Source organism: Neoarius graeffei, chromosome 13 (assembly GCF_027579695.1).
Source record: "Neoarius graeffei isolate fNeoGra1 chromosome 13, fNeoGra1.pri, whole genome shotgun sequence".
Taxonomy (NCBI): Eukaryota; Metazoa; Chordata; class Actinopteri; order Siluriformes; family Ariidae; genus Neoarius; species Neoarius graeffei.
In genome coordinates, this window is record NC_083581.1 from 2,446,321 (window position 1) to 2,471,610 (window position 25,290).

General features: G+C 42.4%; 1 protein-coding gene across 2 annotated transcripts in view; it reads left to right on the top strand.

The window, feature by feature from the left end:
• The window catches only part of adtrp1 (androgen dependent TFPI regulating protein 1), a 42,971-nt gene that overhangs the window by 8,830 nt on the left and 8,851 nt on the right, over nt 1-25,290 (top strand). For both annotated transcript variants that reach the window (XM_060937129.1, XM_060937130.1), the window contains exons 2-4: nt 8,575-8,715; nt 8,807-8,908; nt 24,181-24,296. In XM_060937129.1, the coding sequence (XP_060793112.1) occupies nt 8,575-8,715; nt 8,807-8,908; nt 24,181-24,296 (359 nt within the window). The remainder of the gene's footprint in view (nt 1-8,574; nt 8,716-8,806; nt 8,909-24,180; nt 24,297-25,290) is intronic.

Here is a 25,290-nt window from a genome sequence, read left to right on the forward strand (position 1 = left end):
GAGTTGAGTTAATGCCAAAGAGCTCGATTTTGGTCTCATCTGACCACAGCACCTTCTCCCAATCACTCTCAGAATCATTCAGGTGTTCATTGGCAAACTTCAGACGGGCCTGCACACGTGCCTTCTTGAGCAAGGGGACCTTGAGGACACTGCAGGATTTTAATCCATTACGGCGTAATGTGTTACCAATGGTTTTCTTGGTGACTGCGGTCCCAGCTGCCTTAAGATCATTAACAAGCTCCTCCCATGTAGTTCTAGGCTGATCTCTCACCTTTCTTGTGATCATTGATACCCCACGAGGTGAGATCTTGCGTGGGGCCCCAGACCGAGGTCGATTGATGGTCATTTTGTATTTCTTCCATTTTCGAACCAACAGTTGTCTCCTTCTCACCCAGCTTCTTGCTTATGGTTTTGTATCCCAGTCCAGCCTTGTGCAGCTCTACAATCTTGTCCCTGACATCCTTAGACAGCTCTTTGGTCTTGCCCATGTTGGAGAGGTTGGAGTCTGATTGAATGATTCTGTGGACAGGTGTCTTTTATACAGGTGTCAATTTAAGACCGCTGTCTTTAATGCAGGTGACGAGTTGATTAGGAGTGTCTAACTGGTCTGTGGGAGCCAGAATTCTTAATGGTTGGTAGGGGATCAAATACTTATTTCACTCAATGAAATGCAAATCAATTTATATATTTTGTAAAATGTGATTTTCTGGATTTTCTTTTTGATATTCTATCTCTCACTGTTAAAATAAACTGACCCTTAAAATTATAGACTGTTCATATGTTTGCCAGTGGGCAAACTTACAAAATCAGCAAGGGATCAAATAATTATTTCCTCCACTATAAGATCAAGAAAATGACCACGTGGCTGTTTGTTTGTTTTCAGTCATGAGACAACTTTACGCAGTGGTTCTCAAAGCGTGGTCTGTGAGGCAGAGCCGGAGGACCGTGATGTCCGTGAATTATTTCACTGGTTCATTAAGTTGAAATGACACGTGTTCAGGTGGTGGAAAGTTCAGGAGTAAAAAGCTCCATGTTCCGGTAAATAACCCGAATGTTCCTGTACACATTTGAATAATGAGCCTGATATTTGAAGTTGATTCATGTTCAAAAAATAAAATGAAGTCAAGCGAGTGAGTTTTTATTGTCTTTCGTCTGTCGAGCTTGTGGAGCGAAATGTCGTTTCTCCAGGACCATGGAGCAACACTTTACAGTACATAAGACTGCATAAAGTGCAGATACACAGCAGTGTGAGACAAGTGCAGGACAAAAACTACACAGAACAATGAACATACAGGGGACAAACGTGTTCCTGGTGTCCTTGGATTAATAAGGCACAAATTCCAATAAATTAATCAGAGCAGGTCGGGGGGGGCAAACTTTTGAGTATGCTAGTAGTTCATTACTGGAATATTTAGGTTGCATTAAAAGCACCTGCCTAATGTAGTCTAGATATCGTTGTGCCACTAAAACAGCTGTGACCCATCAAGGTATAAATTCCACAGGACCTGTGAAGGTGTGTGTGGGATCTGGCATCAAGACTTCAGCAGAAGACCCTTTAAGTCCTCTAAGTTGTGGGTGGGGCAGCATCAGTGAGCCTTGTGCACCCATGACCCTTGTAATGGAAACTTCTAATAAACACTTCAGAATGCTTAGTAGTTGTCTTTTCAATTATTTATTATAGTAGATCATATAAAAGATAGGAAAGAAAGAAAATTAAATCAGAACACCACCTCTAGTGATGTGAGAGTACGCGTGCGCTCTGAGTTGTGTTTTAGTGGCTGTTATCTATATACTCTAAAGGCATTCGCTTTGCTGCCCGTGTCTTCACGCGATCGGCTCAAGATTTTCTATGAGGCTTTGCTAATGAGTGCACCTGGCATGCTTTGGTACGTGCAGGCAGATGCAAGCAGGGAGAACTCAAGCTCTCTGCTTATCACCACCAAGGTCAGGAAAGGTGGTTACATCATGAGAAGATGCGTAGTTAGGACAAACTCAAGCACCCTGCTCATCATCACCAAGGCCACAGAAAGGCGATTACAGCATGTGGAAAACATCTCTTCTCAGTACACTAAGCTACTTTGACTCAACATACAGAAACACAGAGAATAATAATGTTCGTCCATTAAATTTCCCTCACGTTTCCCCCCTTTTTATCCTACAGGATAATAATTGCTAAAAGAAAAGAAATGTACACAATTTCAGTGATAAGAGTTCCCAGAGAGATTCGACTTAACACATCATTGAGTGTACAGGGATAATGCTAAGGCTGTTTTTATAAGACATAGACATCTTAAGTTATCGCTAGTAAGCTATATACATAGATCAGGAAACAATAGAACAGGAAACAACCACAAATGAAAATGTTTTAAGTTAGGGCTAATTTCATGTCAACTGTGCTGATGTCATCGAACGGTGGGTTGTGGCCTTCGTGTGGGTTTTGGAGGCCAGTCAGGCAAGTCGTCTGGGTCTATTTTCACCATCTGGTAACCAGTATTTGTCAGCTGCCTCTGAAACACAGACATACAACATTGACAGAAAACAGGGAGCAAACATAGCATCACAATCACTAAACCTAGGACCAGTATGGTGGATAGAATCAGAGTCTTCAATCCACTAAACCAATTGTCTTCGGCTCTGTGTCAGCCTGGGTTCCCTGTATTGACCACCACACGAATCCTCCCGTGAGCCCCAGCAGGATCAAGATGCTCAGGCCCACGACTGGACCTAGCTTATAATGATTTACCCCCTTCATTTTATGTCAACTATGTCTCCAAGTTAACCCTTGCCCTTCTTGATGTTTGTTGGTGCTCCGAGGGTGGGCACGCCCTATCAGCCCTCGTCCCACCTCACCGGGACTTGGAGGAAACTCGAAACCCTAAGACTTATCTATCGGCTAGACACTGAAATACTCTTCCCTATTGAGGGTGCATGCATGATTGATGTGATACTCGCATTGTTCCATGTAGTGATGCCTTTCTTCCTCACGAGCTTTAGTCAGCGTCTGGTCACTTAGTCCTTCTTTTCCCTCCTGCTCAGCCGGTTCAGGCACCCTCCTGCAGTGGCTAGCATGGATCCATCCATGTCACTCTGCCCGTGACCTTCACTGCCGTTGGGGTTGCGAGCAGGACCTGGACTGGGCCATTTCACCGTGGCCTGTTCCACTTGGTTCGTCAGAAATCCTTCACCACTGTCCAATCCCCTGGTTGTAGATCGTGCAGAGGTCCCTCAGCGGGTTTGGGAAGTGCTTCTTTTACCTGTTTGTGGATAGATTTCAAAGCAGAGGACAACGTTGCACAGTAATTCAACATTGCATCATCACACAGTGTAGTGTCCGGCAGTGTTCCTTGAGCTGGCCCTATCCCCATGTTGGGTACTTGTCCAAACAGAATTTCGAATGGGCTTAACCCATGTTTAGGCCTAGTTTGCATCCTCATTTGTGTGAGTACTACAGGGAGGACCTTTGTCCATCCTAGCCCTGTTTCTGCACAAGCTTTGCTTAGTTTATTTTTAAGGGACCCATTTTCCCTCTCTGCACTGGCAGGATGGTAGGCACAATGTTGTTTCAGGTCTATCCCTAGGAATGCTCCTATTTTCTTTAGGGCTGCATTAACAAAGGGTGTTCCATTGTCACTTGAGATTTTGCTAGGTATACCCCACCTAGGAATTATAGCTTTCAGGAGTGCTTTGACTACCACCTCTGAGTCTTGTTTAGCTGTGGGGAATACTTCAACCCATTTTGAAAACATGTCAACTATTACCAGGCAATACCTTTTCCCTTCAGTTCAATAAAGTCCATTTGGAGGTGATCAAATGGTTTGTCTGTATTGGGTGTGCTGCTTGAGTTAGTTTGATACCTTGATCTACATTATGTTGTGCACATATCAAGCATTGCTTGCAAAATTTTGCACCATAATTTGAAAACCCCTTTGTGAACCATCTCTTTGTTACTTCTGCTACCATCCCCCCTTTTGACACATGGGTGAGCCCATGTGCCAATTTTGCATAGAAAGGGAACATGTATTTTGGTAGACAGGGACGGCCCGAGGGACAAACCCAGACCAAGTTTGCAAAGATACAGCCTGCCTGTTTCCAGACTCGTCTTTCGTCCTGAGTGGCAGTGCTCTGAAGGTCCGCTAGATGTAAACAGGGGGTAGACACCTGAGGAAACAGCTTTTGGCAAAACAACACACTAGGGTCCTCTGTTTGGGACCATTTATTGCCATTGACTGCGCACTTCTTGACCCACTTCCCCACGTCTTTCCAATGAGCGGCTCATGGCTTTGCTAATGAGACATGGGGTATAGAATTAACGATGTCAAAGAAATCATGCTGGCAGCAGCCGACCTCAGAGTCCTCTGTCATGAGGCCGGGTATAACATGTTTGAGAACACTGCAATGAACATTGATGCAGCTGTTTGGACAACGAGTAAAATGGACCTACACAGCGCAATAATGTTTAGACCAATACATAGTTTTGAGGGTCAAGTTTTCACGTACATGGGGGTCTGCAAGCCAAGTCTTTTCAAACTCTACATCTTGCCCTTGGTGAACATGTGCTGTGCAATGTAAATCTTCCTCTTTCATATAATCTGTGTCAACTGATGAGGTGTTCAAATGTGCGAGCTGTACAAGGTGTTTGGGAGTTTGTGTGAGTTGATCTGAGCAGAGCCACCAGACATACACATACAGGGGGCTTCCAAACCCATACTGCACACCGCACATTTCAGTTACGTTAATAGTTAGTCCATCTGGAGTGGACGTGAGATTTACTCCTAATTTGCACATTAAATCACATGCTAACAAATTTACTGGGCATGTATGTGAGATGAGGAATGAGTGGGGCGTAACTATTCCTTCCTCGCTTTTACACGGGAGGTTGACTGAGAAAGTTTCGGTTACAGGTCGTCCTGAGATGCCCATCGTCTGAATAGAATTTGAGCTGAGCGGTGGGTCTACTGGAAGCACCCCATGTTGTATGACTGAGTGTTCTGCTCCAGAATCTACTAAAAAGGTTAACACATGCCCACATACAGTGAGGGGCATACAAGGGAGTTTAGAGAAGGGAGTAGTTGTGTATTTTAACAAACTTAATGCAACTTCAGGTGTGTCTATTTGGACTGGTGTATCGGGCGTTTCTGTGTAGTCTTGTTGTTGCATGCAGTTGCTGCTACTAATGTGTTTAGCATTATGTGAATGCTCCTGTCTGTGTATGTGTATCATCAGGTGTGTTACCTCCCCTGTTCTCTGTGTGGAGCCCGTTCCCGGAGTCCGCCTGTCAGTCTGCTTTGCTGTACTCCTCACAGGGCCTCTGGCTGCTACTGTGGACACAATCTCGAGCAATGTGTCCCTTCTGATTGCAGTTGTAGCAGGTTGCGCCTTTTATCCAGGATGGCTCAACCCAGGTCGTCCTGCCTCGGCCCCTACCTCGACCTCTTCCTCTAGGTCCAGGCTGAGCAGTCTGGAGAAGAGTGAGAGTGGCGGCATGTAGGTCTTGGTCTCTTTGTGTTGACTTTGTCTTCTCCTTTTCTTTCATCAGCCTTTCTGCATGCACGGCGTACTGCTCGATCTTGGTGAGGCTCAGGAGTGCCCTCCACTGCAGCCAGGGTCACGGGCCTGGTCAAGCCACTGTGTTTCTCGTGCGCGGTGGTGAGACGGGCGAGAAACGCTGACACCACCATCTTCTTGCTTACACATACTGATCTTAGTAATGTCTATGTTCAAGGGAAAAGCACTGTCCAGACGAGCACAGAGAGCAGTGATGGTATCTCTGTACTCACCATTGCCAGCCGCGCTCCAGTCTGGTGTAGTCATTCGCTGGTCATCTTCCGGCCACTCTTTGGAAACTTTGTTCCAATCTATACCCATCTTGATCATGAGTAGGCGGCGAAGTTCATGGGTGGTTGGTCGAAATTCTCTGCAAAATATCAACAGCTCATTACCAAATCTCTGTCCTCCTACCTCTCTCACATTGGGAAGAGAAGCCATGCTTTCCTTCATGTCAGCTGTCGTCCAGGGTCTGTGGACTAAAAGTACGCCGTCAGCTCCAGCCACTTCCATCATTGGAAGGTGAAGGACTTCAGACTTTAGGTTACGGCCTTGTGGACCCACTGGTGAGCACGTGGTCAGGTCCAGGAGGGTGTCTTTTCCATCGCCATATGCAAGACCGGATCTCGTGTGTGATGGAGAAGTGAGGGGAGGTGCTGATGCTGGAGGCGGCTGGTAGGCTGGGAGAGATTCCAGAGGCTCAGGATTTTTTTTCTTTGTCTTGACTTCTCCCCCTTTCTGTGGGTGAAGCGCTTGTGGGAGTGATGCTCCGCCTTGCTGAGGAGGCAGTGTGTGTCGGGGTGTTGGGGCAGACTCCAGGTCAGGGTCCATCTGATATTTCAAACACTGAGAAGAGGGTGAGAGCCCTGCCTGTCGTTTCTCTCTTTTGTACTCTCTCTTAAGTGTTTCTTCTTTCCATGCAGAAAACGCCCTCCAGTCCCCTAAAAACTTAACATTATCTGCAGACTCTTCTTTTTCCTTCTGTTTCAACTTTTCTTCTAACTGTTCTATCTGCCTGGGACTAAAACTGCCCTTTTCAGGGAATCCTAAGTCCTTTACCCATATATCAAACTGTGCCAAACAATCCTCGCCATACGAGGTTTTCATAAACTGGATGTTTGGGCTGTCATAGGAACATCCAATTCTTATTATAGCACATGTAGCTTCAGGCTTACTTGCTTCTTCTTTTCCTTTCCCTAACTTACTGTTTCTGTTCCTCATTATACACTGTTATATCAATAGGTTGTGACAACAATAGCTGAGTTTTTTATTAGAATCACAAGAAGAACAAGTTGGACTATGTCCAAAAATGCGACACAATAATCCTTTAGGCGTGTTCTTATTAGTAAACAATTTATCTGACATTTGCCTTAAACTAAAGTAGGTATCATTTAGCACAACAACCTCAAAGACAACTCGCGCATGTGTACAAAAGCTGTTTCTCTGTTTCAGAATTTGGAGGAGGACAGTACTCTGTTAATTCATCAATATTTTGCGTGCACACCGGTGTGTCTTTGCAACTTCGTAATCGAACCTCTTTATCCCGTTCCTCCGACGGGCCAGTTGTTCACACAGAACAAAGGAAGCAAAACTCAATTCTCTCCTAGTTACGAATCGCTGAACGTGAGTCCGTCGAGACACGCACCCGTACTTCCCTCGCTCAAGTAGGTGAGCCGTTACCCAGTCATCACTTGGGCGGATTTTTCTCTTACACAACCCAATAAACTACTCGCGGTTTATTGTCTCAAAATTGTGTTTTATCCGTTTCGGCAAACATATTGATGGTACCACAGCTTAGCAGTCCTCCTGGGCTTGGACAAACTTCTGTCCGTCTCTTATATCAGTCTTCCTTGACTGGGTCAATCTCTGTCCGTCTCTTATATCATTCTTTAAATACTAGGACAAATCTCTGTCCATTTCTTGTATCATTCTTTAAATACTGTTTCCACTAATTTCTTTACACAAGAATGCAAAGTTATTACTTACTGGTTCGGTGAGCCCTGATGGCCTGGTCTCTCATCCGAGTTCTCAGCTCTGCACCGTAGCCTTGGGAGTGTTCCGTTGTCCGAGGATCAGACACATAGGGCCCACCCAGGGACGACAAATTGTAATGGAAACTTCTAATAAACATTTGAGAACGCTTAGCAGTTGTCTTTTCAGTTATTTATTATAGTTGATCATATAAAAGATGTATAAGATAGGAAAGAAAGAAAATTAAATCAGAACACCACCTCTAGTGATGTGAGAGTACGCGCGCGCTCTGAGTTGTGTTTTAGTGGCTGTTATCTATATACTCTAAAGGCATTCGCTTTGCTGCCCGTGTCTTCACGCGATCGGCTCAAGATTTTCTATGAAGCTTTGCTAATGAGTGCACCTGGCATGCTTTGGTACGTGCAGGCAGATGCAAACAGGGAGAACTCAAGCTCTCTGCTTATCACCACCAAGGTCAGGAAAGGTGGTTACATCATGAGAAGATACGTAGTTAGGACAAACTCAAGCACCCTGCTCATCATCACCAAGGCCACAGAAAGGCGATTACAGCATGTGGAAAACATCTCTTCTCAGTACACTAAGCTACTTTAACTCAACATACAGAAACACAGAAAATAATATTATTCGTCCATTAAATTTCCCTCACACCCTGTTGTCGGTTCACCAGTTGTCCTTTGGCTCCTTGGACCACTTTTGTTCAGGACACCCCACAGGATGAGCTGTTTTGGAGATGTTCAGCCCCAGTCATCTCACCATCACTATTTGTCAAAGTCACTCAGATCCTTACACTCACCCGTTCTTCCTGCTTCCAACACATCAAGACCTGACTGTTCTCTTTCTTGCTGCCGAATAAACCCCGCCCCCTGACAGGTGCCACTGTAATGAGATCATCAATATTACTCACTTGACCTCTCAGTGGGTTTAATGTTCTGGCTGATGAGTTTATATAGTAAAGAAAAAGAGCATGGGGGCACAAACTTTTACTCTTCCTGTTGCGCATCACTAACCACGTTTCACTCTCCCGTGCTGGTGCTGTAGGTGATGCAGATGGTGTTTTTTGGACTCTGTGTTGTAACTGATCTGATCCATGCAGTGCTGCCAAGGAAAAGCAGTGTCTCGTCGCTCCTCGTCACTGTGCGGGATTTCTGCTTCACCGTTCTCGCCTTTCCAATCGGAACTGTGAGTGTCCGAGATTCGGAATCTGATATTAAACATCAACATAGTTTTGTGATTAATGAAATTCGTTACTTATTAGGTTTTTCTTTTCTAGTTTGTCTTCATTTCGTTCTGGTCCATCTACGCCTACGACCGAGAGCTGGTCTTCCCCAAGGCTTTAGATGACATCATTCCTACATGGATGAATCACGCTATGGTGAGTGTTGGCTTGGGGTTTGGGTTGGTTAGTGATCAGATATTCCATGCGCTGAAAGGCTCCGGTTGGAATGATGGACTCTCTGAGGTGACTGGTGTAGGACTGTTTTGTGCGGGGTGCAGTATGACGCCAGTCACTGAAGACGATCCATAATTCCTGGAGCCTCTCAGTGCACAGTTTGATTTTTATTCTCTCCACATTCACTGGATATGAGCAATCGTGTGCTCTGATTGGCTACTCTACTGCTAGGATATCAGCTCATATATTGTGAGTGGAGAAAAACAAAATGGCAGACCGTGTTGCTGAACCAACCGAGGATGAAATAAAAACTCTATTTGAAAACAAAACCACAAAAAAAGCAACAACATATGGAATAAAAGTATTTGATGGTAAGGACGTATCTCTCTCTTTATTTTTCTTCCAAGAATTATTTGTTATTCACATTTTTTTTTTTTTTTCAAACACAATGCAGCATAACCATGGATTAAAGTTTTCCGTCGTGTGACGGATTTCCGTCAACTGAACTCTCCCAAGGCCAAATGTGAGGTCGGTGCTGATCCGAGGAGAATTAAAATGACGGGTGGTTGGGTAGAGATTGGGTTATAACACTGATGTGTTGCAACACCGTCGACTATCAGCAGGGTTTATTTAACTTTTTTGTTTTTGAGCCATGCTTTGTGTCGTTCATTTCCTATGTTTGATCATGTTTAAACGTTCGCTGTCTACGGTGCGGCATTAAAAAAAACACGCGCTGTCAAAATTGGCAAAATACATTCCCATGTGCTTGGCGTGCTTGTGTCTGACCATTTCTGTTTTGTATTAAATTAAATCTTGCCAAAATGACTTAGTTCAAACCTGGACACATAGAAATACAGCATGTTAAAAAAAAAAGAAAAAAGAAACCCCGGAAAGCCCGCTCCTCTGCTTCAGCCAGACTTGAAGACCTGACGGTGCAATGCTTGCAGACTGTCAGAAGTAATTAGACCTAAATTTATAGCTAACATATCAGCAGACGCCCCAACAATTATTATTTTCGTTAGGCCAGTGTGTAAGGTATGTTAGAACCGTGCCTTATAGCCTACGTTATATCACAATTTAAAGGACGTTTGAGGAGTTGGAGGCTGCGAGCGCAATGATGTTCCGACATGCGCTAAACTTTATTCCCTGGACTTCCGGTCTGGCAGCCATGAGGTAGACAGCACACTATCGGAGCTCCCCGATCATCAAGAAAACGCCGTTATTTTTTTGAGGGATTGTTTCTTATTAACAGGACAAGTTAAAAAGGCGTTTATAATATGCCCAAACCAAAACAAAAAAGCGTATCACAGACGAGGGAAAGAGCTCAAACAACCGAGGACGAGTCAGTCGAGGACGACACACCCGGCCTTCCTGACATGGCGGAGCAACAGGTGGATGCAGACACGGCTAGCCTGCAGATGATATTGCAAGAGCTGAGAGAATTTCGGCGTGAAAATGTAGATACTCTTCGAGAGATACGAGAAGACATTAAGGCAACTAACAACAGAGTCGAAGAAGCCGAAATGCGAATTTCAGAGACAGAGGAAAGAGTGCAGGGGCTGGAAGAAGCTACAATGGAGCTGCTAAAGCTACAGGCTAAGCTGGAGGACAGGCTAACGGACCAGGAGGGGAGAGCAAGACGGGAGAATATAAGAATCCACGGCATAGAGGAGGGGTCCGAGAGCAACTCCACATCGATGATAACATTCGTGGAAAATCTGCTGAGGGAGAAGCTGGAGCTGCCCCCCACCCATGACCTGAAGATTGAACGTGTGCATCGCTCACTGGGACCGAAGCACCCGGCTCAATCTCCCCCGAGATCTATAGTCGCTAAATTCTCCAGCAGCAAAACTAAAGAAGAAATTCTGAAGTTGGTATGGCAGAAAAAAGGTTTTCTGTATAAGGAAAGAAGAGTTTTTGTGGACCACGACTATGCACCGGAGACCCTCAAGAAGCGCCAGGAATACGCAGAAGCGAAGAAGGTGCTGCGGGAAAACAACACACGGTTCCAGACGCCTTTCCCAGCCAGATTAAGGGTGTTCTACGAGGGTGAGACGTGCCTGTACAACTCTGCTGAGGAAGCTACGACGGACATGGTGAAGAGAGGTTTGCCCGTGATGATATTTAAACCACCGGTGAGCTGGGCTGATAGAGTGAAGGACCTGATGTGGCGCAAAGTCCGGTCTCCGGGGAGAGCGGAGCAGCAACCTGAGACGACGCAGGATGGTTTTAAAAAGAGACTGGACGTTTTCAGGCGGTCTCACCGCTGATCTTGTTGCGCCTTAGAGCGGTTTCCCCACGGTAAGGATACATAGTAGTAGTGGCAGTGAAACGAACAATTAATTAACCGCTACTTTAAGACGTGTTTGGGACAGTTTAATGACATTAATAATACAACATGTGTGATCGGGGAAGCTCCGACTAAGCTAAAACATGGAACATTTTGAAAACTTAAAGGAGGGCCCTCCACAACTGGAGATGATTGGAGACTTTCCCTCCGAGCCGGCAAAACATCCCGGCTCCTTCAGGGTCACAAACGAGACCTCAAATCAGGAAGTTCAACTTGAGTCACTGGTAAAATGTCTTAAGTTCATGTTTTCTTGGGACTGTTCAAGTCACGTTCTTTTTTCTGTTCGTGTTCTTATAGTGTTTGAGTGGAGGGGGGGTAGTAAGATTAAGAGACACATAATTTATAATGGAAAGTCCAAAAGTTCCACTTAGGTTGGCCTCTTATAATGTGAAGGGTGTACTTAATCCAGTTAAAAGAAGTAAAATTCTGGGCAAAATGAAAAAAGACAAGGTAGATGTAATATTCCTGCAAGAGACACATTTAACTGAATCCGAGCATGCTAAACTTAAAAGGCAGGGCTTTAATCAAGTTTATTCATCGTCCTATAAAACAGGACATAGAAGGGGAGTGGCAACACTGATAGCGAAAAGAGTAATTTTTGAAAAGATATCAGAAACCACGGACAAAGAGGGTAGGTATAGCATGCTTGTAGGAAAATTAGAAGGGTCAGAAGTCACTCTCTTAAATGTTTATGTACCCCCAGGTGCAACATGGGAGTTCTATAGACAAGTATTTGATCTCATGATTACAAAAGCCCAGGGAATGGTGATCTGTGGTGGTGACTTTAACTTGAGATTGAATCCAAAGTGGGATGTGTCAAGATCCACTCAGACTAACACAGTAAGCAAAAAGGTGAGAAAGATGATGAGTGAAATGGGCATTTGTGACGTATGGAGGGAGTTTAATCCTACAACTAGAGACTACACCTTTTATTCCCCACCACATAAAACGTACTCAAGGATTGATTATTTCTTCATGTACAGCAAAGACATTGGTGTTGTAAAGTCTTGTAAAATTGGAATAATGGACCTCTCGGACCACAGCCCGGTTTATCTAGATTTAAACTTTAAAAATAACAAAAACTGTTTTTCCTGGAGACTTAATTTAAATGTACTTAAAGGGAAAATGAAGAAAGAACTTCAGGAGGAAATTCGGTTGTACCTGTCAGAAAATGATAACGGGGAAGTGTCCCCACTTATGGTATGGGATGCAGGTAAAGCTGTCTTGAGAGGGAAAATTATTGCGAAACTGGCCCTACAAAAGAGGCTTAGACAGGAGAAACTGAATAAACTAGAAAAAGAGTTAGAAAATTTGGAGAAAAAACACAAAAAAGATGTCCAAATGGATATTACGCAGAAAATTAAGGAAATTAAAAATCAAATCAAAGAAATTTACGAGGTAGAAATTCAGAAGAAACTAACCTTTTTGAAACAGAGTTATTATGAAGTAGGTAATAAGTCAGCCAAAATTCTGGCTTATAAATTTAAAAAACAACAAGCAGAGAGGGTAGTATATAAAATCAAAGACCCAACCACCAAACAAATAAAACTTGACTTTCAGGACATTCATAGTTGCTTTGAAAAATATTATAAAAATTTATACACCCGGATGGTCAGTAAGGGGAATAAGACACCTGAATCTCTGCTTGCGTCACTCAATCTCCCCACAATTACAGAAGATCAGAACAAAGTCTTATTGGCCAATGTGACTATCGAAGAACTCCAAAAGGCAATCTCTAGACTAAAACCTAATAAGTCCCCAGGCTCCGATGGGTTTACAGCGGAGTGGTATAAGACTTTCTGTGACTCATTGTCACCTTTACTACTGAGGACATTCAATTGGGTCATTAAAAATGGAGAGATGCCTCCATCTTGGAGGGAGGCAATTATTACTGTAATACCGAAAGATGGTAAAGATAAGACAGATTGTTCTAGTTATCGACCAATTAGCTTGCTAAACCAAGATTATAAACTATTCACATCAATTTTAGCAAAACGCTTGGAAATCATACTTCCAGATATTATTCAATTAGATCAAACGGGGTTCATTAAGCAGAGGCAAACCCAGGACAATGTCAGGAGGACATTGCATGTTATCAACCATATAAACCAAGACAAATTAGAGGCTGTTCTGCTGGGGCTAGACGCAGAGAAGGCTTTTGACTCTGTCGACTGGTCATTCCTATATAAGACACTAGAGAGATTCCAGTTTCGCAATGATTTTGTTAAAGTAATACAAGCCCTATACTATAAACCAACAGCTAAAATTCGAATTAATGGAGGATTATCAAATAGTTTTGAATTAGAAAGGGGATGTCGACAGGGCTGCCCTATATCTCCGCTCTTATTTGCCATCTTTATAGAGCCCTTGAGTCAATGGATAAGGCAGAATGAGAAGATTAAGGGAATTATGGTGTCGCATGAAGAACACAAAATTGCCCTGTTCGCTGATGATATTTTGATATACTTGGGGCAGCCATCCTCCTCTTTTCCAGAATTACTCACAACCCTGAAGGAATATGGCTTACTATCAGGTTATAAACTTAATACTCACAAATCACAAATTTTGACATTCAGGTATTCACCTAGCCATACCATCAGAGAGGAATTTAAAGTCAATTGGGAATCCAAATCAATTAAATATCTAGGTGTGAATATCCCAAAGCACCTGAACATGATCATATCAGAGAACTATGACATACTATTTTCCAAAATTAAATCTGACCTGACCAGGTGGAATCTAATCCCCTTCTTAGGATTAGGACAAAGAGTGGAAGCGATAAAAATGAACCTGTTGCCCAGATTACTGTATCTGTTCCAAAACATACCAGTCGAGCTCCCAAAGGGGAAATTTCAAGAATTAGACAAATTAATATCTCGATTCATTTGGCAGGGGAAGAAGCCAAGAATTCGCTATAAAACTCTCCAACTAGCAACGGACAAAGGAGGCCTTGCTCTCCCGAATATTAAAAATTATTATCAAGCGGTTCAGATAAAAATTTTGGTTAACATTTGCAACCCTTCCTATAAAGCAAAGTGGAAAGACATAGAATGTCAGATATCTAGCGACATCCCAATACAAGCAATTATAGGGGATAGTGGACTGATTAATTGTTTAAAAGAGGTAAACCCATGGATTAAAACGTCAATGAGGATTTGGCACAGGGTAATCAATGAAAATAAGGCGAAAGAACCTTACTGGATCATAAAATGGATAGGATATGACATAGATTTTGTACCAAACAGGATGGATGCTAGATTTAAACAGTGGGCTGACAAAGGGCTAGCAAAATACAGTGACCTTTTTGAGGGGGGCAAACTGCGACAGTTCCAGGATCTTAAAAATCGATTTAGTTTAATAAATCAAGATTTTTATAGATTTTTGCAAGTTAGACATTATGTAGATAATATAATGAAAAAGGAAGAAGTATGACAAACTAACTTGGGATTACTGAAGATATTTCTACTCAGCTACAGATCGGACCCTGGACGCGGAAACATATCAAAGATATATAAGGTGTTGCAAGAACTAGAAGGAGGAGACACTGCATATATAAAGGAGAAATGGGAGAAGGAGAGCAACATTACGATGCAGATGGAAACATGGGGAAAAATTATGTTACAGAAGTGGAAGAGTACATTCTCTCTGTCCTGGAGAGAATTTGGGTGGAAAAATGTTGTCAGGTTTTTTAGAGTTCCAGCACAAAGGACTTCTCTGGGAAGAAATACAGCCTGCTGGAGATCCTGTGGCGAGAGCAAGGCAACGCATTATCACGTGTTTTGGGATTGTCCGGTCATTACAAAATACTGGGAAGAAATTAAATCGAACATGGAGAAAATCATGAAAATAGTGATTCCATCAGGGTTTGAGACCTTATACTTAGGGCTAAGACCGGACTCTGTGAAGGGACCTGAAAACAGATATATGTATAATATTTTATTATTAGCAAGTACAAAAGCAATCACAAGGAAATGGTTGGTAAAAGATTCCCCTACAATTGAAGATTGGATCAAAGTGGTAAAGGATATTTTCACGATGGAGAAGCTAACATTCATTTTGAGGCTGGAACAAGAAAAGTTTGAAAGTTATTGGAAAGTTTGGATCAACTATCTAACAAATGATAGGCAGGAAGTTTAAAGTGACAACCCCATACCCCCCTCCTCCTCTTGGTTCTTAGTTCTTGACTACACTCATTTGGTTCTGGTTTCAGTTTTTGGTGTAGTTATTACATTATTATTATATGTGCTACACATGTATGCAGCAAGCTATCTTTGTTTTATTTTAATGACTATCGCAATTGTTATTATTTGAGTTATTTATACTTTTGTCATTGCTGTTATTAACACCCCTTGATGGATTATTGTCCATACTACTCCCCATATAACATGGTTATTAGTGTTACTTTGTAACAGTATAATTTTTTTTTTTTTTGGATACTTGAGATGTTTAGAAATTTAGAGGGGTGCTGTGTTAGGGAACATAGGTGCTTTTGTAATGATTTTTTTTTTTTTTTTAATTTTGAATATCTTTGTAACCTATTTGTTTTTTTATATATGTTTCAAGCAATAGACTTGATGAGGTATACATGTATGAGCTCTCATTTTTTCCAATAAAAAGTTTAATAATAAAAAAAAAAACCTTTATTCCCTGAAAATCATACACCAGCGTTCAATGCCCCAAACAGCCAAAATGTCTAGAAGACTACGGTTAAATAATAATCACAGCCTACTAAGTTAAATTACGTCAAAACATCTGTTTCTGGCCTATGAAATGATGGAGGAAAATGAGAACGAATGCAGCCAAATTCACGCGATCTTTTAGGGAACTTAACACTCGTGTTGGCCACAATATTTCTCTTAATAAAATCTTGAATTGTTTTTGAAGTCGTATTCAACACAAAGTAAGGTCAAATTATAATTTTAATTTAAGCGAAGATCCAAACTTTTTTCTATATTGACGTGGAGCATAGACGAGCATGTCATTCTGCTTTCGGTTTCAGCAGCATGGATGCGCTTTACATGAAAGAAGGCACTGATGTGTCTGCCATCGATAAAGGTGTAAAAAACAAGTGGAGGTGGGCTTGGCTGTACGAAATAGCTGAAAACGGAAAGCCATTTAGTTCATGGTGCAAAAAACTAAACATTCCAGGTGCTTGCATTTGTGTGGTTTGCCACAAAAAATAATATACGGAAGCAATGGAAAGAAAGTGCAATAAATTGAATATATTAATCCATTAATTAATTGATAAGTTATCAGTTCTAAGTTAACCATTCTCAGAATTTCATCGAAATCCACCCATAAACCCCCCCCCCCCCCCCGTAAATTTTCAGTCAAATAATTTTTTTTTGCTTTAATCCATGCATAACACACTGCAGCATTTTACACACAAAATAAACAAAAACGCACACAACAAAAACATAACACAACACAATTGCACAGCATTACAGATTACAGTCCCCCCCCCCTTCCTCGACACACATCCTGATATGCCTTGAATCATTACCTTTATCACTGATCCCCACCTTCTATACATGTTAGGAAGCTTCCCCACATATCACTGAATTTTGACACCGAGTCTCTTACTTTGGCTCACATTAATTCATGAGAGGCTGTACTTGTCATGAGTTCAATCCAGTCCTTGTGACAGGGCATAATTGTACTTTTCCACTGCCTTAGAATGATCCTGGCTGCATTAAGAAAGCCTGCCAAAACCAGCCCAAACTGCCCTTCGTAAGTCCAACCGTTCACACGGTTTTATCACCAAGTAGGCAAAAACAGGGTGAGCTTGGCAAAGGTTGCGCCAACCACTCCCAAAAAGGGGAGACCAGTGGACATTCCCACATGAGATGTAGAAAAGTACCCAAAGAACCCTTACATTTCCAGCACTTATCACTCTGAATTAAACCCAGCCGTTTAAGTCTAACAGGGGTCCAGTAATATCGATGAATTATTTTATAATGAATAAATTTGCTCTTGATATCCCTCACTGGGGCGGCACGGTGGTGTAGTGGTTAGCACTGTCGCCTCACAGCAAGAAGGTCCTGGGTTCGAGCCCCGTGGCCGGCGAGGGCCTTTCTGTGTGGAGTTTGCATGTTCTCCCCGTGTCCGCGTGGGTTTCCTCCGGGTGCTCCGGTTTCCCCCACAGTCCAAAGACATGCAGGTTAGGTTAACTGGTGACTCTAAATTGAGCGTAGGTGTGAATGTGAGTGTGAATGGTTGTCTGTGTCTATGTGTCAGCCCTGTGATGACCTGGCGACTTGTCCAGGGTGTACCCCGCCTTTCGCCCATAGTCAGCTGGGATAGGATCCAACTCGCCTGCGACTAGAGCGGCTAGAGATAATGAGATGAGATGAGATATCCCTCACTGGCCAACCCATATTATTAACAATATTCTCCCAAACTTCTTGTCCCATATCAAGGCCCAGATCCCTTTGCCATATTATCCTCAGATTGTCACTTTTACCATATAAGGCATTAGCAGCCATTTTATAGAAAACAGAGGAAGTTTGTGCCACACTGGGAAGCTTCAAATAGTTATGCAATACATTTTCTGCTTGTTCTGCATTGTGGCCAGTAGACAATACACAACTGCGTAACTGAAGGTATTTCCAAAAGTCCCCCTTGTCATTTAGATTATATCTGTTCCTCAGTCCTTCAAATGAACAGAAGATCCCTTCTTCAAATAAATCCTTAATGGTAACAACTCCTTTGCTATACCATGTTTTCCAAAAGAGAGTTTTCTTTCCTATCTTAAAGGCAGGATTTTCTCATTAAGATGAATAGCTCTGTTTGTACTGAGACATGCCAAACAGTTTATGGACCTCGATCCAAACATCCCTTGAGTGTTGTAAAATAGGGTTAACTACCTGAGCATTAGCTAGTTTTTGAGACAGAGCAGGGATCGAAACGGGAATTTGGGAGCACTGGTCCATTTGGACCAGTGCCTCTCAGAGGTACTGATCCAAATGGAGTAGCACTGGTCCGTATTTATAATTACAATTTTCAAGCCGATTTTATATATTTATTCATATAATACAACCATATTATACATGAGTGATCAATTTCAACTGTCTATAAACTTCTTCCTCAGTCATCTCATTATCACAATCTTCAAAACCCTCATCCAGATCATCATCATCTATCAGGTCATACACCACATCATGCTGCGCCTCCTCGTCATCTTCATCTTCCACCTCCTCATTCTGTCTCTCCTGGGGCTCTACATCTCCTGCCACATACTCCCTCTCATCACCTGCAGGCTGCTCTGGCTCATCAGACTTGTTGAGCGATATCCGTTTGTTTTGATAGCTGTCAGAAATGTCAAGCCAAGGACTTTTAAACTTCGCGGGGGTCTAATCTATCTGACCAATAGCGGTTCAAGTTACATTTGTCTTCACGGGCAGCAACGAAAATGAACGGGAAGAAACGAATCTTCACGCAGCCATGCTGCATGTAGCGGTGTATACTGCGCACGTAAACAATATGCCAGCGCCCGCATCTATGCCAACTTGACAAATGTCTCACAAAATCTATTGAAATTATCGTAAAAAACGGTAAAATAGACCAAGTTCTGCTTAAAATGGGCGAGAATAGTTGATAGAAACCATCGAGGCAGTGAGTAGTTTGATATATATATACAGTAGCATGGCGAGCCAGTCGCCTACTCGGTCGAGTACATGTCACTAGTCGCCCGTACCCTTTCCAACTCGCATTGGCGAGTGGGTGACTGCCCGTTTCGATCCCTGCAGAGCATCCATGTATCCAAATGGAGAGGTCAGCAACCTCTCAATCAAAATCCATCCCAAATTTGACTCCCTTTTTGACCAGTGTTTACCCAGTCTGACCATTTCAAAGGCTATATTACACAGTTCTATATTTGGCAAAGCCAGCCCACCCCTTTCTCTGGTAGTAAACAGCTTATTCATACTGATCTGAGGCTTCTTCCCATTCCACAAATAGTCTCTGACTATAACATTATACTGCTTAATCAGTGCTCCAGGAATTGTCAAAGGGATCGTCATTGAAATGTAGTTAATCTTTGAAGAAACCATCATTTTAACTGTATTTATTTTCGCCCATAAAGATAAATTGATCAGTTTCCACTTAGCAAAGTTGGTCTTAATAGATTGAAGAACTGGATTCATATTAATTTGGACAAGTCCCTTAAAGTCTGTGGTTAACCTTATGCCCAAATACTTCATTCCTGAAGGTATCCAGGTAAAAGTTCCAATATCTGCATGTGAACAACCAGCAGAAATGGGCATTACTTCAGATTTCTGCCAATTAATTTTGTAACCTGATATTTCTGAGAAATTCTCAATATCCATGACCCCTGGAATGGAAGAGGCTGGATCTGACACAGCAGTATGTCATCCGCATACAAAAATAATTTGTGTATCTGTCCTCCTGCCAGCACACCCTTGATTCTTGAATCGTCTCTTATAGAGACTGCCGATGGCTCCACAAATATAGTAAAAAGCAACGCAAACAAAGGGTCCCCCTGCCTCGTCCCTCGACCTAAACGAAAGAGCAGAGACACAATGCTGTTCGTGAGGACAGCTGCCCACAGTGCAGAATACAGAACCTTTACACAATTTTTATAAATCCTTCACCAAATCCAAAGGCCTGTAAAGTATATATCAAATACCCCCACTCTACCCTATCAAATGCTTTCCTAGCATCAAGGGAAAAGGAAGCTGTGGGAGCATCTTCCTTACAATTTAACCACATAAGATTTAAAAGGCGCCTAAGGTTATCAGCCGACGATCTACCTTTAATAGATCCAACCTGGTCCTCACTGATAATTTTTGGCAGAACTTTCTCCAGTCTCATTGCTAATACCTTTGATAGTATCTTGCAATCCACATTTTCCAAACTAATCGGCCTGTAGCTACTTGGCTCATGTGGGTCCTTATCCTTTTTCAATAATACAGATATCACTGCATCATTAAAAGTAGGAGGCAGTTGCCCCACCGCCAGTGCTTCTGCATAAACCTTGGTCAAGATAGGTGCTAGTAGGTCAATATTAGTCTTGTAATATTCAGCTGGAAAGCCATCTAAACCAGGTGATTTTTCCAGCTTTTGTTGACACAATAGCCAACCTAACCCAGATTCATCTATGGGTGCATCTCAAAAAATTAGAATACCATGAAAAAGTTCCTTTTTTTCATAATTTAATTCAAAAAGGTAAACTTTCATATATTCTATATTCATTACATGTAAAGTGAAATATTTAAAGCCTTTTTTGTTTTAATTTTGATGATTATGGCTTATAGCTCATGAAAATCAGAAATCCAGTATCTCAAATTATTAGAATATTCCCTAAGATCGATCAGAAAAGGATTTACAATACAGAAATGTCCAACTTCTGAAAAGTATATTCATTTATACACTCAATACTTGGTTGGGACTCCTTTACCATGAATTACTGTATCAATGCGGTGATCAGTCTGTGGCACTGCTGAGGTGTTATTGAAGCCCAGGTTGCTTTGATAGTGGCCTTCAGCGTATCTGTATTTTTGGGTCGGGTGTTTCTCATCTTCCTCTTGACAATACCCCATAGATTCTCTATGGGGTTCAGGTCAGGCAAGTTGGCTGGCCAATCAAACACAATAATATCATGGTCAGCAAACCATTTGGTAGTAGTTTTGGCACTGTGGGTAGGTGCTAAGTCCTGCTGGAAAAGGAAATCAGCATCTCCAAAAAGCTTGTCAGCAGATGGAAGCATGAAGTGCTCTAAAATCTCCTGGTAGATGGCTGTGTTGAGTTTGGACTTGATAAAATACAGTGGACCAACACCAGCAGATGACATGGCACCCCAAATCATCACAGACTGTGGAAACTTCACACTGGGCTTCAAACCCCTTGGATTCTGTGCCTCTCCACTCTTCCTCCAGACTCTAGAACCGTGATTTCCAAATTAAATGCAAAATGTACTTTCATCTGAAAAGAGGACTTTGGCCCACTGAGCAACAGTCCATTTCTTTCTCTCCTGAGCCCAGAAAAGACACTTCTGACATTGTCTCTGGCTCAGGAGTAGCTTGATATTAGGAATGCGAAAGTTGTATCCCCTTTCTTGAAGATGTCTGTTCGTGATGGGTCTTGATACACTGACACCAGCCTCAGTCCACTCCTTGTGAAGCTCTCCCAAGTTCTTGAATCAACTTTTCTTGACAATCCTCTCAAGACTGCGCCCATCCCTGTTGCTTGTGCACCTTTTCCAGCCACCCTTTTCAGCAATGACCTTTTGTGGCTTACCCTCTTTGTGGAGGGCATCAGTGATCATCTTCTGGACAACAGTCAAGTCAGCAGTCTTCCCCATGATTGTGGTTGTGTGTACTGAACTAGACCGAGAGATACACTGTGTTCATACTGTTTTACTCAAACTCGAAATGAAATATTCTAATATTTTGAGATTTTTTTTTGTACTGTATGCCATACTGATTAAAATAGAAAAATGCTTGAAACATTTTAGTTTATGTGTAATGAGTCTGTAATATATAACATTTTCACTTTCTTAAATAACTGATGGAAAATATTGAACTTTTTCACAATATCCTAATTTTTTGAGATGCACTAGTATATCCACTTGTGGTGAAGACACCCTGGGAATCTCTATTTTCAAAAAAAAAAAATCTTCATACTTGGCCTCATCTACAGATATTTCTGAACTAATATAAATTCTCATAGAAACTCTTGAATATACCATTAATTTCCATTTTATCCGTTAATATCTCCCCCTCGTCATTACTGATAGCAGGAATTAAAAGGCTTGCATCTTTCCATTTCAACTGTGTGGCCAACAGCTTGCCCGCCTTCTCTCCGCTTTCATAAAAAGTAGTCTTCATCCTAAAGATGGCATATTCCGCCCTTTTTATTATATATCTCATTGAGCTGATATTTCAAATGACAGATTTCTTTAAACTTGCGCTCACTATAACATCGTGATAATTCAGTTTCCTTATTCTTAGTCTGAGAGTCTAAATCTTTAATCTTCTTTTTGGACATTTTTTTTCAAATAACTTGACTGTGAAATAAGATGACCCCTTATATATGCCTTGGATGCTTCCCACACAGTTCCCAATGCAATCTCTCTGTTGAGCCCACATTCTGATCAAAAAACTCCTTAAGGAGAGCCTCCAAAGCTGTCTTGTGTGTGGGGTCCTGGAGCAATGAGGCATTAAGTCTCCATCTATCCACACTAGGACTGCTTGACCCCAACATCACTGTTGGCTCTACTGGTGCATGATCAGACAGAGCTACCGCATAACTCCAACACGACAGTCAGCCACCATCTCAGTCAATTTACCTGAAACTAAAAAGTAATCAATCCTTGAGTATGATTTATACACGTGTGAAAAAAGTGTACTCTTTTTCTCTGGGATTGATCATCCTCCAAATCGTGTGCTCACGAAGTTTGATCTGGCTTTCTTTTTTTTCTTTTAAACCACAGATTCGCACATTGAGGCGCCTCTCCCTATTAGCCATGTCAGTTACCTTCTCATGGAGCTCCGAACGCTCTTGAGCACTTGTTTGAACTAATTTCTTCAAGCGTTCGTTCTCATCTTCCAATTCAGATATCCGACCCTCGGCCTCATTCAGTCGTTGAAAGATAGATACAACATCCGTCTTCATTTTACCTTGAGTAGTTTTGACATTGGTCGCATCCGCCTGCAAGGTTGACAAAGTTCCACTAAATCGGGCCATCTCCTCCATCGCCCCCTGAAGAGCTGCCTGCAGTTCAGCAAACCCTGGCAGTGCCATAGCAGTTTCGGTTTGCGGCTCCTTCTTGGTTGTTACACTTGCTACATTAGCGTAGCTAACACCTTGCTTAGCAGTCCTTGGTTTCAAACTTGAATGCGCCGTTGACATGCTTATAGTTCAGCAAACTACCACCTACTCACTTGTAACAGTATTCCCACACCTACAGATAACACAATATTAAGGAGTCATTGGACACATAATTATCGATTAATTTCGGGAAGTTGTGAAGAGCAGCTTTCTCACGTGTCCATCCTGTGTCACGGGCCCATGTGACACCCCCCCCCCCCCCCCCCCCCACCCCCCCCCCCGAGTTATTATTATTATCGCATTTTTCACAAATTGCTCTGGTCATTTTGCCGGTTTGTTTACATTCTAAGTGGAAATGATTTTGTCAGATGTTTTGTATAAAGTTTTAATTTATCAAATTTGCAAAAAATAATAATGCTCCGTTTCTCAAAATCCAGTGAATGTGGAGAGAATAAAACAGTTATTCCACTCAATCTCGGTGCTGCGCGCCTTCTAATAAACCCGCATTTGTCTTTATTTCCTTTATTCATCATTATTCTTTATTAATAAACACTATATTATACATTTTATTATTATTATTATTATTATTATTATATTATTATAACCTATTCTCACACTGAGCTGCCTGGACAGACACAATGTCGTATTCTATCCCGCAGTGCTGTTGAATTCCGGATTCTGATTGGTTAACCAGTCTCGATTCATTTTTCTCTGATTATATTAATTCACAGAGACGTGTACAGCGAACGCTTCGCTAATAGTGAGTTCTCTGTAAGGAGAACTGTGTTTATGTAATGTTTCTGGAAGGAGTCTCCAGTGTCAGCGCTCTGTAACACTCAGATGTGAAGCTGGAACTTTTCCAAGAGATGTTTTCAGGACACAGGAGTTTCTACTTCCTCTTTACAGTTTCTGAGTAACACGATGGAACACGCTGCGATTTTTGTTTTATTAATTTGAAGAGGAGAATAGAGAGAGACTGGTGAAGGAACGACTGAAGGAGCTAACTTGTTTAGTGTTTTATTTTTTATTCATCCATTCACTCGATCCTCTGAGTGTGTTTCATCGTGTGAAGTGTTTCCTGTTGCTGACTCGACTTTGTCCTTCTCCTCCGCAGCACACTGTGATCCTGCTGCCGCTCCTGGTGCAGATGTGCCTTCAGCCTCACAGACACCCGAGTCGCTGCAGAGGAATCCTGGCCCTGGCGCTCTTCGTTTCCCTTTACTTGGCGTGGTAAAGATCTCCTCAGTCTCTCAGTCACCGAAGATGAGCTAATAACGTTTTTGCAGCCGTGTGCTGCGTTCACATGGTAGTGCTTTACAGCTGTCAGAGGTGTTTTTCTCCACCATGCTGTCGGTAGGGGATGAGTTTTCAGGGGCCAAGCACTAAGGATTTTTCTATCTATCTATCGATCGATCAATCGATCGATCGAAAGACACAGAGACACATTAATAGACAGTCAGTAATTAGACGCAGGTGTATCTCATCACGTTACCTGCTGGTTCAGTCTGATTCCTCATCGTTCACCACCGATGCTTGACCACACCCTCACTGCCACACCCACTTTTACTGACTGAAAGTTTACAATATTCGCATTTTTCTTTATGACGTTGAAAAAAGTGATTTTATTTCCTTTATTTTGTAAATATGTAAATGAATCATGTCAGCACGGTGGTGTAGTGGTTAGCGCTGTCGCCTCACAGCAAGAAGGTCCGGGTTCGAGCCCCGTGGCCGGCGAGGGCCTTTCTGTGTGGAGTTTGCATGTTCTCCCCGTGTCCGCGTGGGTTTCCTCCGGGTGCTCCGGTTTCCCCCACAGTCCAAAGACATGCAGGTTAGGTTAACTGGTGACTCTAAATTGAGCGTAGGTGTGAATGTGAGTGTGAATGGTTGTCTGTGTCTATGTGTCAGCCCTGTGATGACCTGGCGACTTGTCCAGGGTGAACCCCGCCTTTCGCCCGTAGTCAGCTGGGATAGGATCCAGCTCGCCTGCGACCCTGTAGAAGGATAAAGCGGCTACAGATAATGAGATGAGATGAGATAAATTAAACACCGTTGGTCTTGTTTTATGTAAGAGTGAGTGTCTGGTGTCACAAATGGCTCCATTTCACTATTATGAACTTTTTAGCATAACGAACTATTTGGACGCCTCCCCCGGAGTTCGCTGCAAGTGTATAATTTTTTGTCTGGATCAAAAGTTAGTAGAAACCCAGACTGTGCATTAGACAGA